Genomic DNA, 16,229 nt, shown 5'->3' on the forward strand with positions numbered 1-16,229 from the left:
CCACTGGGTGGTTTCAGCTCCTTTGTCAAAGATTAAGTGACCATAGGTATGTGGGTTCATTTCTGGGTGATTTTTTTATTAATGTGTTTGAGCAGGTGGGGAGTTGTGTGTGGACATTTGTGCTACGCTGCCAATGTGGAGGTCAGAGGTCACCTTTGAGCCTTTGGTTCTCTCATACCTTTGCAAGGGCTCCAGGGATTAAGCTCAGGCTGTCAGGCCTTCAAGGCTTACGACTTGATCTGCTGAGCCATTTAGCCACTCCTTCCCCTACACAGTTCTTTCTTCTGTTTGTGTTGGTCAGCTCTTTGTTACTATTACAAATGTCTGGAGTTATCAACTTAAAAAGAGGAACAGTTTACTTTACTTTGTGTTGAGGAGGTTTCAGTCCACAGTCAGTTTGCCCATTGCCGTTGGAACTGTGGCAGCACATCTGTTGGGAGTGTTCAGCAAGAAGATTCTGTTTGCCTCATGGTAGCAGAAAGTGAAAAGACTAGTGTCCTGTTATCTCCTTCAAGGACATAGCCCAAGTGACGTACAAATCACCCGTTGATGGACCCGCCACCTTCCAGTGGCACTAACCTTAGGATCAAGACATTAACGCATGAGCTTTTGGAAGGCATTCTGCACTACATTCTGTGGGACGATGTGATTCAAGGCCGTATTACCCCAGTTTATTACAATGATGCGGGATTGTGGTTGAGATCTCTGTGTGTGAAAGATAAAGCTGCTTTTCAAGATGGAATCTGAAGCTTCAGTGGTTGAATCAGTAAGGAGAGTCTTCAAACTAAAAATAAACTTAAACGTCATTTAAAAAACTTCAACATCTGACATTGCAGAATAGTTAGAACATTGGTCCTTAGTTTTTGCCCTATTCCAGGGCTTGTTGAGAATGTGCATGATCTAGTTTGACTGGGACCTAAGAACTAGCCTTTCTGATGTGCCTCCCAGAGAGGTTCGACACACAGGCACATGCACCCTGGAGAGTAGACATTCTCTCATTAGTCCACATCTCAATTGGCCTGTTTACTACATTTCCACCATATACGTTTCTGGCTATACATGTTTGTACAGAGTTTCTGGTGTACTTAAATTTGGTGCAGGCCTGGACAATTTCCCATGTCATCAGATCTTCTCAAGGAACAACATGGAATACTTGCTTTTTGGTCCTTTTTTTTCTTGTATCCCTTTGAAGAGGTTGGCCAGGGCCAAGCAGTCAGCTGAGTGAGCCTTCTTTCTTGTTGAACTGTTTTGTTGATGAACTGAGGTTTTAAACTCAGAGCATCTGAAAATTAGTCTTCTCCTATAGGTGGGAACATTAGAAGGGAATATAATTTTGGTGTCATAGTTTCATATGAAGGTAATTTAATAGACAGTTGATAATTCTATGTGGAATTTCTAGAAAACGTTCTGGATTTTTGTTGATTTGATTTTGCCGTAACGTGGATGTAGCTACTATAGACCATAGTCCTGTCTCAAACTTTACCTCTCTCAGGGTAAGGACTATCCATCCATTGTACTTCTCTGTCTTCTTCAGCAAATGAGTTCTTGGACTTTACATTCAACTTAAGGAATCAGTGGGAGGTAACTACTTGTTTGTTTTTTTTTCAATAAACATGCTTAATATATGTGTCTCGTGTGAAAACATACTAGTGTACTATACTACATCTTGTATTTCTTTTAACAGCTTCCCTAATTAAAATGTTTTCTAATCTGAGTACAATACTTGAGCTCAAAAGTTATATCAGTCAAAAATAAATTAAGACAAAATACATAAAAGCAAAAGTCCTAATTTCATCAGTCTAGATTATTCTGGATATGATCACTTACAAAGTTTTAAGAAAAAAAATTTGCAAGTTGTGTGCTGTTTTCTGCCTAGACTGTAAGAGTGGTGAACTCATAGAGACTGTTAAAATGTCCATCTCTTATCTTTGATGGCAGATGCAAGAGATGCAGAACAGTTGAGCAGGAACAAGGTCACACACATTCTTTCTGTGCACGACACTGCCAGGCCCATGTTGGAGGTAAGAAAGAACTGTGTGTATGTATGTCTGTCTCTGTGAGTGTGTGTATATTTATAATCTGTGGTAAGTACACATGATATTAATGAAAGCAGCCATATTCTGACACTAGTATATTCCTGTGGTCACGGGACAAATTACTTTTGTATTGGAGTTAAATGCCTGGCCCACTTGAGGCCATGCTGTGTCCCGACAGAGGACGTCCTTACTGTACTTCTGCTGCATTGCTTGCTTGACTCTTTTCTTCTAAGTGCCCCAAAATAAACAGACATTGCATTTCCTTTTAAATACTAAGAACATTTAAAACACAGTTTATTGCCTAGTGGTAGGTCATAACCTGTGCTTCCAGCACTCAGGTAAGAAGGTGGTTTTGAGTTCAAGACCAACCTGGGCTACATAATGAATTCCAGCCTAGCTTAGGCTACAGAGTGAGACCCTGTGTTAATAACTAATTAGTTAATTAAAATTTAGGCTGATGGCATCTTGGTGGCAGAGTAGCCTAGCACACATGAAGATCTAGGTTGCATCTCTACAACTACAGGAAAAAAAAACAGCTGAATAAGCTAAACCTATTGCTGTTTTCAAAATTGTTTCTGCTGTAGTAGGATCGTAACAAATTCAAGTTGCTCATTTCCTGACGATGTTTGCCACAGAAGTTCTAGTAGCATTTGTCTTAAGGAGTAGAGGACAGGAAAGCAGGCATGTCACCCCTGTGGTCTTCCCAGGCCTGGTCTGAATGGACTACATCAGTAAAGAGCTGTTGTGTTTTAGGTTTGGGGAGTAAACAGGGTGTGTCTGCTTGTACACTAATTCCAAAAAACATCTTCAATTTTACACTGATGGACGGTTTGAGCTGTTGGTCAGGAGCAAAATCTATTTCTGTTTCTGCCCAGGTTAACCTTGTTTTAGCAAACAATGCCTGTGTGGTTGTGATACATGTTTTTTCTATTTTAGGGTGGGGTGTTAGAAAGGGAGGGGTACTTGTTCTGAAACAAAGACTCCTGGTTCAAGCTGTTTTCATTGAAAGTCAATATGCAAGAATAGGTTGTGTGTGTGTGTGTGTATGTGTGTGTGTGTGTCTGTGTGTGTACGTATATATGTATGTATTTTCCTTGGCTTTGGAGCTTCCTGGACCCAAATTCCTTCATTTGGGGAAGAGAAGGTTTGAGCCAGTACAGAACAAGCTAAAGTGCATAGATGAGAACGGAGGCTGAGAAGCAGTCGGTAAGCTGCAGCACATGGTCACCACTGCCCAGCTGTCCCCACCTATGTTCCCAGTTGGAGGCTCACACTTCCTTGCTCTTTCCATGGCTGTTTGCCGGAGCACTGTGTTAGCCTCAGTGGGAATGACAGGTTTGTTTTGTTTTTCTTTTTGAGTACAACAGTTACTTTGAAAATAGTTATTTCTGTTTTAACTAATTAAATAATTAACTAAATTACCAAAACAATATTAATTGTTTAACCTGTTAGTGATAGTTTGTATTTAAAATATAGACATGTTTAAACTACAAGGTCGTCATGACTGATTTCCTCTTAAATGGCAAGATGAAGCTTGAGGTCTTCTTTATTTTAATAAATTGCATAGCAGTCCTTCCCACCCTCCTCATCCGAGTCTGCCTTACTATTATGTACTAATTTTAATGGAACACCTTGTCAAATGCAAGGTCTTGAAGTGTTAAACATGAGACAACTACAGCCATTCTGAGTTTCACACATAGAAACTCTGGCTGGAATGGAAAGTAAAACAGGTGGGATTGTAACCCAGGTATAAAGAAGCTACTGTGTACGTGAATCCTGGCGCTCAGGGCAGACTGTGGGCCTCCATTCTGAACACATTATGTGTCCACCATATTCTGTGTACTTTGTTTATAGGGACAAGCTGCCTTTGCAAAGACAAGAGGGGCATGGACAGGCAAGTTGCCATGCCCCCTTGTTACAGTTCTTACATTTTCCCGACATCATCCTCCCACACCTACAGTTTTCCTGCCTGTGCTTTCAGAGTCCTCAGAATGTTGTCATTGGATACTGTCATTGCTCAGCTTGATAGTAAGTGCTTGTGTTTACTAAAGGTTACTCTGCAGTTTTATAGCGTAGTGTGGTTTAACATTGCCCATCTTACTGCATTCATTTGGTATGTCATAGGTGACTCATTATTGTGTTTCTATAAAGCTGCTTAACAGCCTCTCCAGCTGTGTGTATGGGGAGTTTTGTAGAGTGATGTGTACACAGTAACTAAGTTACTGGAATTCCAGATGTTTAGGGACTTTGTTTAGCCATCTTCTCTCTGAAATTCCAAATTCAGCTCCACCTTCCAAGTTCAAACCCATGGGCTAACCAATCTGGAGAGGAGGCTGGGAGTTCTTAGTGTGGGGTCTTCCACAGCTCTGTGCTCTGCTGGCCCTGGTCCTAGAAGGGAATGGGGAAGGAATTTTCTGAGGACTTCAAAGCCAGACATTTATGAAACTCTCCTAGCTTAATCTGGGCAGCCTTTCTCTGGGATGGATAGGAGGTAAGAAGGTGCTCTCTTCCTCAAATGAAGGAATTTGGGTCCAAATAACATCCAGGTAGGATTTCTAGAAGCAAGGCTGCCAGGCAGCCAGCCATATATGGGGCTTTATGGTGTGAGTACTTCTAGGGTTATGTCAGTAAATCTCAGAGTTTTAAAGCATTGAGGTTTTTGCCCTCAAGGCCTGTGGTTGGGAGTCTTTAGACCAGCTTCCAATGCAAGAGAGGGCAAGTCAGAGCATGTGGTCACATCCTTGAGCCTGCTTCAAGAATTGATGAGCAGATTCTCTGAGGATAAGCTGCTGTGGGAATGTGATGTCATGCTTTGGGAAACCAAGTTGAGGGAATTTAGTATGTCATAGGCTCCTGAGAAAAATCCTGGTTAGGCTGAGAGAATTAAACCTTTACAAGTTGCAGTGTAGACCTATGCTCAGTCTCCCTGAACAAGGATCTTGTGAGCATGCTTGTTGATATGGTACATGATCTCCAGACTCATGTAACTATATTATCTGAGTGACCAAAGGGTATTCAAGCATCTGCCATGCCAAGGCCAGAGGAGACATCACCCAGACCCTGCCCCTGAGACTGCCTTTGTGCAGATTGTACCTCTCCATATTGATTTACGTTCATGGCTATGAGAGTTGCTTAGGTAAAGGGGAAGGCTCTGCAGTTTTAGTCCTGTTGAACATATATCCTTTCTGGGTATAGCAATCTGTTTTCTGTCACAATTCCAGACCAGGACAAGGTCCTAAACTGCATCCACCACACAGGTCAGTTGAAACTTGCTTAGTTGGTTTTCATTGTGAAATACAGATTTTTCAACTAAATAAGAAGCTTGTGCTTTATTAGATTTTAGTTTGACTACATATAACACCATTATTTGGTTGATTTTGGAGAAAGTTTCCAGAATAGCACTTGAAATGTCTATGATTCCTACCACCATGCCTGAAGGGAAAGGCTGGAAGTCACTGATCTCAGGCCACCAAAGTGGCTGAGCCACTGTCTTTGGTCATCAAATGGAACCCGGTATTTCTGATGGCACAGGGTTTGTGTGGCCTCTCATACATGGCATAAGACAGTCCATGGAGAAAAGCCAGGAGCTCCAAGTGTGGTCCTTCAGAAGAGTGTCTGAGTAGGTCTTCTAGAATAAAGACACTTTGATTGCTTGCTTATTGAAATTCAAGAACAATTCTATTAGTGTTTAGGAGGAAAATCACCCAGTACAGGCAAAGCTACAAATCTCAGTAACTGCCTCCAGGGGAAGAATGGTAGGGAGAAGGAAAAAGCTACACCGGTGTGCTGGAATGGAACTCAGACATGAGACAGACAAGCAGGCACAGCTTTAGGGCAAGAGTAGGAGTGTCAGGGAAAGCAGCCTGGAAGCCACAGCGAGAAGACGAGGAGAAGTCGGCTTTTCTGAGTAATTCAGAAAACATCCGAAGCTGTACAGCTGTGGCCCTGTAAGCTGCTGTGCTGTGGATAGGAACTCTGGGAAGGAACAGTATCTCATTAAAGGACTGCTTCTTCTGCTTATTTCTAAAGTAAACTTGCCTTCCCATGAGTGGTGTCTTCACTACAGAATTAGCCAGGACCAATTGGACTATTAGGTGTCTACCCAGGCCAGAGATTCTGTTCTCCTTACCAAAGGGCCTTCACTGCTACTCTAACATCCCCCAACTTCCAACTCTGCCCTACATCTCTGAGGAAGTAACCCTAAAATAATTTAGAGACCTAGTCAGGCTCAAAGCAGAATGAAGACCTTCAAAAACATAAAAAGGGCTGAAGAGATGGCTTGGTTAGTAAAGAAGACTTGAGTTTGGACCTGGATAAAAAAATAACAGGTACCTCAGTGCACGTGTGTAACCCTAGCACTGGGGAGGTAGAGGCAGGAGGATGGCTTGTTCACCAGCCAGTTTAGCTGAACCAGTAAGCTCCAGGTTCCCTAGAGACCCTGTCTCAAAAAGTAAGGCTAATAGCCATTAAGACACCTAACATTGATCTCTGGGCTCTACTTGCACACACGTTCATGAACAAACATAGACACACATTTTACACACAAAAATAATGCAGCACAAAAATTTAGGAACCTCACACACTAGGAATCCCAACTCCCTCTCCCTCTGAGATTCTAAGGAGCTATAATTCCCTTTCTATTCCCACTGCTTTCCTCCCTGTCTCTGTCTCTGTCTCTGTCTCTGTCTCTGTCTCTGTCTCTCTCTCTCTCTCTCTCTCTCTCTCTCTCTCTCTGTTATTAGAAATCAAACCAGATTCATGGCTTCATACATGCTAGGCAGGGGCTCTAACACTGAGCCACGCCCCCCAGCCCAGCTACTACCTTTCATCTGACAAATCTCAGCAGAATTGGGTTCCTACAGGTGATCCCTCCTGACTCCATCATTGTAAAACTAAAAAGTCCAAAGTCCCCATGGCTGGTTTAGGTGGTTTGATGAGAAGCTAGTTCTTCTGTCCTAGGCCACAGATGTTTTCCCAGCATGCTCCTTGTCTCAGTCCTTTGCTGCAATGGCTGATGCTTCTGATGCCAATGTCTATATATATTTCTACCTTAGAGAAGGGGTGTGCCTATTGAGCTCTCCCTAGCAGTTGTGGGAATGTGCCTGTTCCCAGTACCAGCACAGTTTTATTTTTAAGCATGTATTAATTGTATAAACTAATGGATTCCATTGTGATATTTCCATGCCTGATTATAATATACTTTGATAATATTTACTACCCTCTCTTTTCTTTTACCCTTTTCATTTAGCAAAATTTCTGCTTTGTTTTGTTTTATTTTTGGTAAAAGTTATATTCCTTTCCATGACAGCTCTTCCACATGGAACCAGGGAGCTAATGGTTTATTTGTTCCTTGAGCATTGCCTTGGCAGAACCTTTAATGCATAGACAGGATCGTATTCTGATTATTTTATAAACATTCACATTCATTACAGCCTAATGAAAGAAGAGCTATGGCTCAAGGTAGGAGACAAAATCAAATAGAAACAGTAGACTGGAAGACCCAAGAGTGAGCTCTGTCTTCCATCCATGAATCTGGAGTTGTTTGCACTGAGCATGCATCTGAATGGGCCTTACGCAATGACTAGGAATTCGTATAATTAGCTTACGGCATTAATCCGGAAGGAAGCTGGCACAGAGAACCAGAATGGAAGCTCCTCTGCATGGCTCAGACACTTTACTGTGGCCTGATCCTCCAAGGCATCAAGCCTGGCAAGCAGTCTGAATTATTCTTACTCTTTTGTGATATAACTGATTTCGGTGACTCCACCTGTCAGAAAATGGACCCTGGCCTGGGTTACATTCTGAGGTCTTCTCATTGCAAAGGCAGGGTCTGTCTCCTAGACAGAATCATTTCGGACTGAGCTTTGACATCAGTCATTGAAATACATGTTATTAGTGCATTTATAGGGAGAAACCATCAATACATAGATTAATTTCAAATAACAAACCCTCTAGACCTGTAGCTACAGTGTTCATCATACACCAGCTCTTCATCTGATCCTCTGCTTGAGCTGTGCCTGGGAAATGCTGATGTTTATTGGGAAGTGTTTCCTTGCTGGGTCCTTGCTGGGTTACAGGGATAGTCAGTGCTTATAGTCACTAACATACTTGCAAAAGGACTTGAGTTGGATTCCCCAAACTGATGTTAAAACCAAGCATGGTGGTTCCTGCATGTAATCCCAGGACTGGGGAGACAGATATCCCTGGAGCACATTGGCCAGCCGGCCTAGTCTTGTTGGCAAGCTCCTGGCCAAAGAGAGACTGTGTCTCAAAAATGGTGGACATCACCTGAGAAACAGTACCGAAGGTTGTCCTCTGACCTTCACATATATGCACAGACCAGCACGCGCGCGCGCGCACACACACACACACACACACACACACACACACACACAAGAAGTGTTTCTGTATTTGACAGACTAGTATGAGCATGCTGTCTTCAGCATTGAGGAGAGGTGAAAAAAACAGTGATTTTTTTTCAATCAGAAACTCAGTATTGTTTGTAGGTGCTGAGGAAGAAGTAGTATTGAACAAGGAAAGGTTTCTCCCTTCCCCTGAGAAAAGAAACAGAACCATGTCTACCTTTCTGATGTACAAATTTCAGAGTTTGTTTCATTTTTCGTTCTATGTATTTGACAGAGCACCTGCAGGAAACAACTACTTTTCACTATTAATAGAAATGCCTTAAAGGCGCTCTCATCCCATCACACAGCTTTTTCACATCAGAGAGTCTAATTATGCATCGATGAACTCAATAGAGAAACAGAATCTATATTACATGTATGTTATATGTTTAGATTGCATGAGCTAGAATTTGGCTTGAATGTCTTCAGTTTTGTATTTTGAACTCTTTTAGTATCTATGGATTAGATAATAACTAGCTTGTTTTCATAGGTAGGCATCTATGTATTCATTCCTTTTCTGATAGGCTCACTGTGAAACCTAGGCTGGTTTACAGTCCCTATTCCTTCTCAGTCTCCCAAGTGCTGCAATTACAGGCATTTGCCACCATGCCTCATTTATTCTTAATGATCCTGTTTTTATTTCCTTTCACACTAAAGGTGTTTTGTGAGCTATCCTTGTCCAGTCTCTAATTTTGTGGTTTTGCTTTACTTGGCTATTACTGTTTGTTCTGACACAGGCTGTTATCTATGTGTCTCTATGCTGTCTGCATTCACATGCCTCTTGATGAGGACGTACTCACCAGGATTAGGTGCTGCATTTGCTTGGCCAGTCCTCTGCTAGACTCAGTGGCTGATAGAAGTCTCTGTAGAAACCTTGGTCCTCCTGCCCTATGTCCCTCTGAAATTTTCTTGAGCAGTTTTGTTGGCTTCCGAAATATGAAGAGACCATGTCCTTCGAGCCAGAACCAGAGTTAGAGGGCATTAAAGTTTAAGGAAGAGTGCTTCTGCTGCTCCTCTTCTTCCCAGTGTGGTTCAGTAGGGTAACGCATGCATGTAGCAAACACTGATGCAGTCAATCCAGCCTGTCTTTCCAAGCTTAATCACTGCTGCATGCTTAGCAGGCAAAGAGAGACTTTAGGCTTCTTTCATTTCTGTAGTGCCTACACTGTGCTCTTGGTTAAGACATGAATTTTGTCTTTCTGTTTAATGTTCCAAGTCTTTTTGGTCCATGCAACACTTGGACCAGTGGGTAGGCACTCTACTCTTTGGTGGAGTTTCTTTGGCTCTGATGGTTTATAGTTCAGTCTGGCACACAGGGATGTAGATGCTTGCCAAAGGACTGTTTACATGTTAACCCCATCCCAAAATGAGAACGAATGTCTTGGGTGGCTTGTTGATGTAGGAAAGCAGCGCTGTGTCAAGATTGATGTCTGTGTATTTAAGGGAAAGAGCTAATTAAGAAACAGGAGCAAATCATAGCAAATATCTTTAATATGATCTCTTATATAAAATGTAAAATCATTCTATTTCTATTACATGTACAGATAGAGTCTGAAAGGATCATAACAGACCCCCAAGAATGAAGGAGTATTGTTTTCTTTATGTTCTTTTAATCTTTAATTGACTTGTTCCATTAAGAGCTGTGGTTCTCAACCTTTAATACAGTTTCTCATATTGTATTGACTCCCAACCATTAAATTATTTTTGTTTCTTCTTCATAGCTGTAATTTTGCTACTGTTATGAATCATAGTATAAATGTCTGACAGGCTGATAGTCTTAAGTAACCCCTGTGGAAGGGTTGTTTGACCCTCAAAGAAGTCTTGACCCGTAGGTTGAGAACCACTGCAACAAGAGTATCTCTTTGATCAATGGGAAAGAGAGGTTGGTGAGCAATATTCTTAGTGCCTGTAATAACAATGGGTAGATCATATGTGCATATTCAGGCTTAGCTTGAAAAAATTGTGTGTGTGTGTGTGTGTGTGTGTGTTTGTATGTGTGTGTTATCATGGTGAACCATGGATTCATGTGTGATATGTGGCATTAGACATCCTTTGTGGTCTGTGGTCAGCAGATACAAAGAAAGTACATTATCCACTTCAAGTTGTCTTAATCTTCAAAGGCAGAAGCTAGCTCAGGACATGTCTTTAATTATGGAGACTTTGTTTTCAGCATCAGAAGAGTCTGTTTCTACTGGATTGACTGGGCATAGGAATGCGTTTATGCCCTTCTTTCAGAATTCACAGATTTACCTAGTGCTGCAGCTTCCAGCGCTGGGCAGTGGTTCCTGTGCAGATGCCTACTATTTCCTCCAAACTGGGTGATTTGAGTTTTTACCAGCATTGCACAAGCAACAAACTACCCACTGGTAGTGAAGCCTTTGGAAACAAGCAACTGTTTGCCCTGTTGTTAGTTTCTAACTGATGGTTGTTTCTTGCAACCTTAGCTGGGTCTTGATTCTCTAGGAAACTTTCTAGATGTCATCTGAAGATCAGTGGTACCTACTTTGCTCAGGGATTGCAGTACCTCTTGTGTGTTAAAGCAAATTTGTTTGAAGCCAACCCCAGACTTAAATAGATATGACTCAAATAGAAATAATTGCTGTAGGGATCGAAAACTGTCTAGTAATTGTTCTTTCTTGACTCAGCTGTCTGAGTTCCTTGTGTGGGGCAGCCAAGTGCAGAAGAGATTGGCTCTTACTACCTGCTTCTCCTCTGCCAGCATCCTATCTGCAAATGGAGCACTAGCATGACGAGGCTGCATGGGGCAGGAGGAAGGCTAGCGCCCCCTGATACCAGATGGTTCTGGAGGAAATGTAGTGTTTCTTAAACCTCCAGTATGAAAGGGCTCTATGTTTGCCTCCTGGTAGCATAGGCAGGCTTTCAGCAAACATCTTGTCCCTCCTCATCAGACTTCCCTGGGGTGCTCCTGCTTCCTAGCCTACCTTGGGTTGTTGGATGATGCAAAGAGAAATAAGAAGGGGTTCCACATTGATACAGGCACATAAATCATTACAGTGTTGCAGAGTTGCAAATATGTATCAGATATAAGGGTCCCCAAGACACCCAGGAGGATGTGGCAGCCAGTAAGATTGTACCAAAGGGTGAGAGTTGTTTGGTTCTAAAGATAACAAGAACTTGCTAGGTGGTGACGGTGAGGACAGTTTCGTGTGATTCCTAGTAAAGAACAACACATGCGGTGACATGGTGATGCAGTGCAGGGTGTGTCTCGGCCTGTAGGAAAGGCTCAACAGACAGAGTACATCACAGTGGCCAGGCTGGAAAAGCAGCCTCAGAAAGGAGGACCAGTTGTTTGTCAGGCTGAAGAGTCTGATGGGAATTAGAGACTCACCCAAGATTTGTGCACCAATAAGTGACACAGTCAGACTGCTTTTCCAGTAGTTACCAGTGCAGAAATAGAACAGAGGGAGGAGATACACATCTTAGAGACCCCTGGAAGCTCTTGTGCTATTCCTAGCTAGAAATATGGGTTTTACCTGGAGCACTAAGAAGTGACAGTTGTTTTCCAGAAGTAAAAGATCAGATAGGATCTGAGACTGTCACACAAAATGATACAGTTGAAAATGAAAGATTGGGAAAAGATTCTGAAGTGAAATGAGTCAAAAGAAGGAGGGTCAACAGTAGTCCTGTCCTATTAGACACAAAAGCAGAGTCAGCTGCTTTAATGACAGAGGGACTAATCCATCAAAAAGATGTAACAACCACTAACCTCTAAGCACCTCAGAAACAACTTAAAAACTACCCATTTCTTGGGTAGAGTGGAAAGGAATTACCTAGTGTTTCGCTGTGGGCTGGGGCAAGGGAGGTGTCAGGGTACCTTGCATAATAGCCTCATGATGCAGACACTTGGACAACTGATGGATATGCACACCCCAGAGCTCTGGGTGAGATGTTCCTGCTGAATTCCAAAGTGTGTTAGAAATGCAGGTCCATTCAGTGCTCCAGAGAGAGTGTAGGCTGGATGGGAATACTTGAGCATCTTCTCAGTAAAATGTGTGGCCACTTCATTGGGTCTGAATAAAACCACACAAGAAAGTGGCCAGATGGCTAGGGAGCTGTGCTTGTTATATTACGGTGTTTGCAGTGTTGTGGAAGATGCCATCAGTCACCAAATCCACATTGTGATATAGCTGTATATGTGTTGTTCCTACCAATCCCTAGTACATTCTGGTTTACTTCCAGTCTTCTGGTTGCAGTCTTTGGGGTTCTCTGCAGAGGCACAGGGAACTCTGAGCTTGGACCGTGTGACCAGTTTACATTTTGTTTTACCTCAGGCAAGCATCTTTGGTTCCTTGGTTATGGATCCCTCACCTTAGGAGACCGTTATCCACATGGCTATTATAGGCAACTAACTACAAGAGAGGGCATTATGTTGCATATAAAGAAATGGGACAGGATTTAATGAACATTTGATGTCTTTTAAGGCATTTAAAGGGTAGTTTGGCATATTGGTGGGAGTAACCAAACAGAATCTACAGAGGGAAAGTGTGTCTCTGGCTCTGGTTGGGCCAGTGCAGTGTATGGCTGGCAGACACTAGACACCCCAAGCACTGTGAGGAGTAGGGACAGTGTCTATCCCAGGGGGCTCTATGTGCTGCAGGCTCTTTAGGAAGAGGCCTCAGAGTCTATAGTCAGAAGTGCTCAATGGTGAAGAACTAAGTTGGGGCTCAGGCTGGCTATGCACACTGTTATTGTTTTTCACCATAGGAAAAATGATTATTTAAATGAATCCAGGGCTACTTAAGATTAGTTTAAACAAATCTGCTGTTTTCGGGTGCTCTTACTAAGTCATTGCTAGGTAGTGGCACAGGTGGATCAGTGTTGTCCACACCTGCAAGGGAAGTGATGCAATCTTATTTAGTGTTGAGTGTGAAGCAAGGGCATAGCTGGCTCCTTAGTGGAGACAAACAAGCTGTGTCCACAATGCTTTTGGAGACTCTGTGTGTGTGTGTGGGGTGTGTGTGTGTGTGTGTGTGTGCGTGTGTGTGTGTGTGTGTGTGTGTGTCTCGGGAGGATGGCATCCTCCCCTGGATGTGCATTGACATATCACTTGTCTCCTTTCAGCTGTTACCAAAAACACAGCAGATTTCAATTTCCACCTTTGATCACAGAGTGGGTGAATCGTTGGCCATATCTTGACCTTTTTGATGGGAAAGAAAACAGTGCAGGGTGAAAGTTACAGCAAGCCAAACTGTAGGAGGTTCACAGTGCAGTGCTGGGCTCAGTGTTCCCAGTATCTTAAGACCCTCACTCTTCTTTCTCTTCTTCTTTCCCTCCTTCCCCTCCCTTCATTCCTCCTCTGCACCCTTACTAAGGATTTAATCCAGGGATTCCTGCAAACTAAGCAAGCACTCTCCCACTAAATTAGATCTCCAGCCCCTTTTCAAACTCCGTTTTTAGGCAGAGTCTCATCAAATAGTCCGTGTTGCTCTTGAACTCCTTCTAGCACAGTCGGGCCTGGAGCTTGGGATCTTGCCTCAGCCCTACAGGTAGCTGGGATTACAACCAGGTCTAGCTTAGAATTTTTTTCCCCTCCAACTTTCTTGTAGTTAAAATGAGATGAACCACTAAGCCCTTGGTTCTTCTGCTTATGGCCAGTGCTAGAATGAAGGGTGATGTAGGTGAGAACCAACTGCCTCCTTATCATCTGGTAATTCTGGGGTGAGCAGCTTGGATGGACAGAACCAAGTCTGGCGTTGAGACTCCACTCTTAGGGACTTGCTAGTATGATGTGACAAATACAACCTAATTTTCCTAAGTTAGAGTTTCTTTTCTGAGGAACCAGCTCCATGATCCCAGGGAAAGGTGGTTACTTACTTAGGTTGCTGAACTTCAACTGCATGTGGTATTCTACCCTCAAGAAAAAGTGGTTCATGGCTAAGTGGTATGAGTAGCATATCATAAACATCTCTTGTTTTGTTTTGTTCTTCCCTTTAAACTGAAATTTCGTGCCTCTTCTGATGAAAAACTGTTCTTCCTGCTTCCACATGAGCAATGATATCTCACCTGACTCTTACTGAGATCCTGGTGCCCCTCTGCCTCCTTGGTGGCCACAGTGCTTTCTGCCCTGGGCCTTCCATCTGTGTCTGGTGCTAGAACATACAGCTGTCGAAACAAAAATAACCCATCAAAGTGTTCACAGTGAGGGGGGAGGGTGTGGTAAAGCACTCCCCATCAAAGGGAGGCCCTAGGACACTGGTGCCTAAGCTGAGGAAAGCACCCTTCCAGCTGCACCTGCCATGTTGTAAACCTCAGGCAGTACCATGGCAACCACTGCAGTGTTCACAGTTGACCACACTGCAGAAAGATGCTGCTCCTTGTGAGGAGAAATGGCAGAGCACCACCCTTGCCTTGCTTCTCCCTAACTTTCCATCTCCCAAACCCTTGCTCCTCTGAAGCTCTTCGCCTTGATCATGTAGTTCAAACATACTTGCTAAATTAGGCCTCTGCTTTTGGGAACCTGAACCCTACCTTCAAGGACTTAGTTACCCTTAAGATCAGTACTCTGTTCTGAGTCAATGTTTACTTCCTTTTCAAACATGTCCTAAGTGCGACCAGAGAAGATCTGTCACAATTTAAAAAAGAAACCATGAGTTGTTGTGAGATATATATGTGTGTATGTGTGTGCATATATACATATATATGTGCATATTCCTTAATATATACATTGTAGCCTGTTCAGTCTATATAATGTTACTTGTATATATAAGATTCAGGTCTGACTACTTGGCATTGGATAACCAATTAGAGGGCTTTTCCCTGGAGAAACCTATTTGTCCTGTTCCCAGCATTCCTAGTTGCCTGTAAGCCTGTAATTCTTTATCTGGAGTTGATGCCCCGCTGAGGTGTCTCCCTTCCATGTTATCATGTCTACTGTTATCATGTTCATATCTTCTCTAGATAGCCATTGCAACAGATGGTGACCATTACAGAGAACCACAGCCCATAAACATGTAGAAATTAAGTACTCAACCCTAACTGATATATCTACAACATAAGTGCACCTAAAGTTCAGGGTCCTTAGCAGAGATGGAGTCAGGGGGTTGTAAGAGCCAGAGAAACTGGAAGTTTCTGTGAGATCTTGTTTCATAAAAACATCAGAGACGTTCTAGATCCATGAAGTCTCATCATAGTGGCTGCCTAAATTTTTCATTCTTAACGAGCATGCTCACCATATGTCCCGCCAAGACCATTAGCAACAGGCAGTGAAAGTTGAGGCTGAAGCCTTCTGAGATGAAGGCACAAGTGTGCCTGCATGGAACCATGACTCTAGAGCCAGCTCCACATGTCATTGCCAGCTTAGGGGCTGTGCCTTTAGGATATACAAGTTTTAATTTGAAAAGTTGCATCTGCTCTTTGAAGCATCCTTGTCTTCACTTAAACAGGTTTGCTGCTGATTTTCAAAGAGCAAGAGCCGAGAGACTGGGAAAATAGTGATCACTGTAAGAGTTTGGGATCAAGCAACCCAAGCTTGCATGCAGGGCAAAGGCACCTGCATGCAGGGGTCTGGGAGGAACTCAGAACACAGAGCTGGAGTCTTTGTGAGCCAAGTTGTGGAGAGAAGCTTTGAAAAGAGGCGCTGCTGCACTGTGTTGAAGTTCTGCTGAGGAAAGGCCTATGGGAAGAGCCTACAGAGAAGGAATCACAGAGACTGTAAAGCAAGAGCTCAGGGGAGGGGTCCAAGGAAGGACAAGACTTCCCTGCAGGGACTTACTCTTACTCACAGGCAGGCCAGTGGTCCTGAGCAGGCTACACTGAGAGTGCAGAGAGC

General features: G+C 43.1%; 1 protein-coding gene across 5 annotated transcripts in view; it reads left to right on the forward strand.

Moving 5' to 3' along the window:
• The window catches only part of Dusp22 (dual specificity phosphatase 22), a 51,120-nt gene that overhangs the window by 11,895 nt on the left and 22,996 nt on the right, over positions 1-16,229 (forward strand). For all 5 annotated transcript variants that reach the window (XM_031358369.1, XM_031358366.1, XM_031358367.1 and 2 more), the window contains exon 3: positions 1,939-2,021. In XM_031358369.1, the coding sequence (XP_031214229.1) occupies positions 1,939-2,021 (83 nt within the window). The remainder of the gene's footprint in view (positions 1-1,938; positions 2,022-16,229) is intronic.

The sequence above is a fragment of the Mastomys coucha genome, unplaced genomic scaffold (genome assembly GCF_008632895.1).
Source record: "Mastomys coucha isolate ucsf_1 unplaced genomic scaffold, UCSF_Mcou_1 pScaffold7, whole genome shotgun sequence".
NCBI classification, from domain to species: Eukaryota; Metazoa; Chordata; class Mammalia; order Rodentia; family Muridae; genus Mastomys; species Mastomys coucha.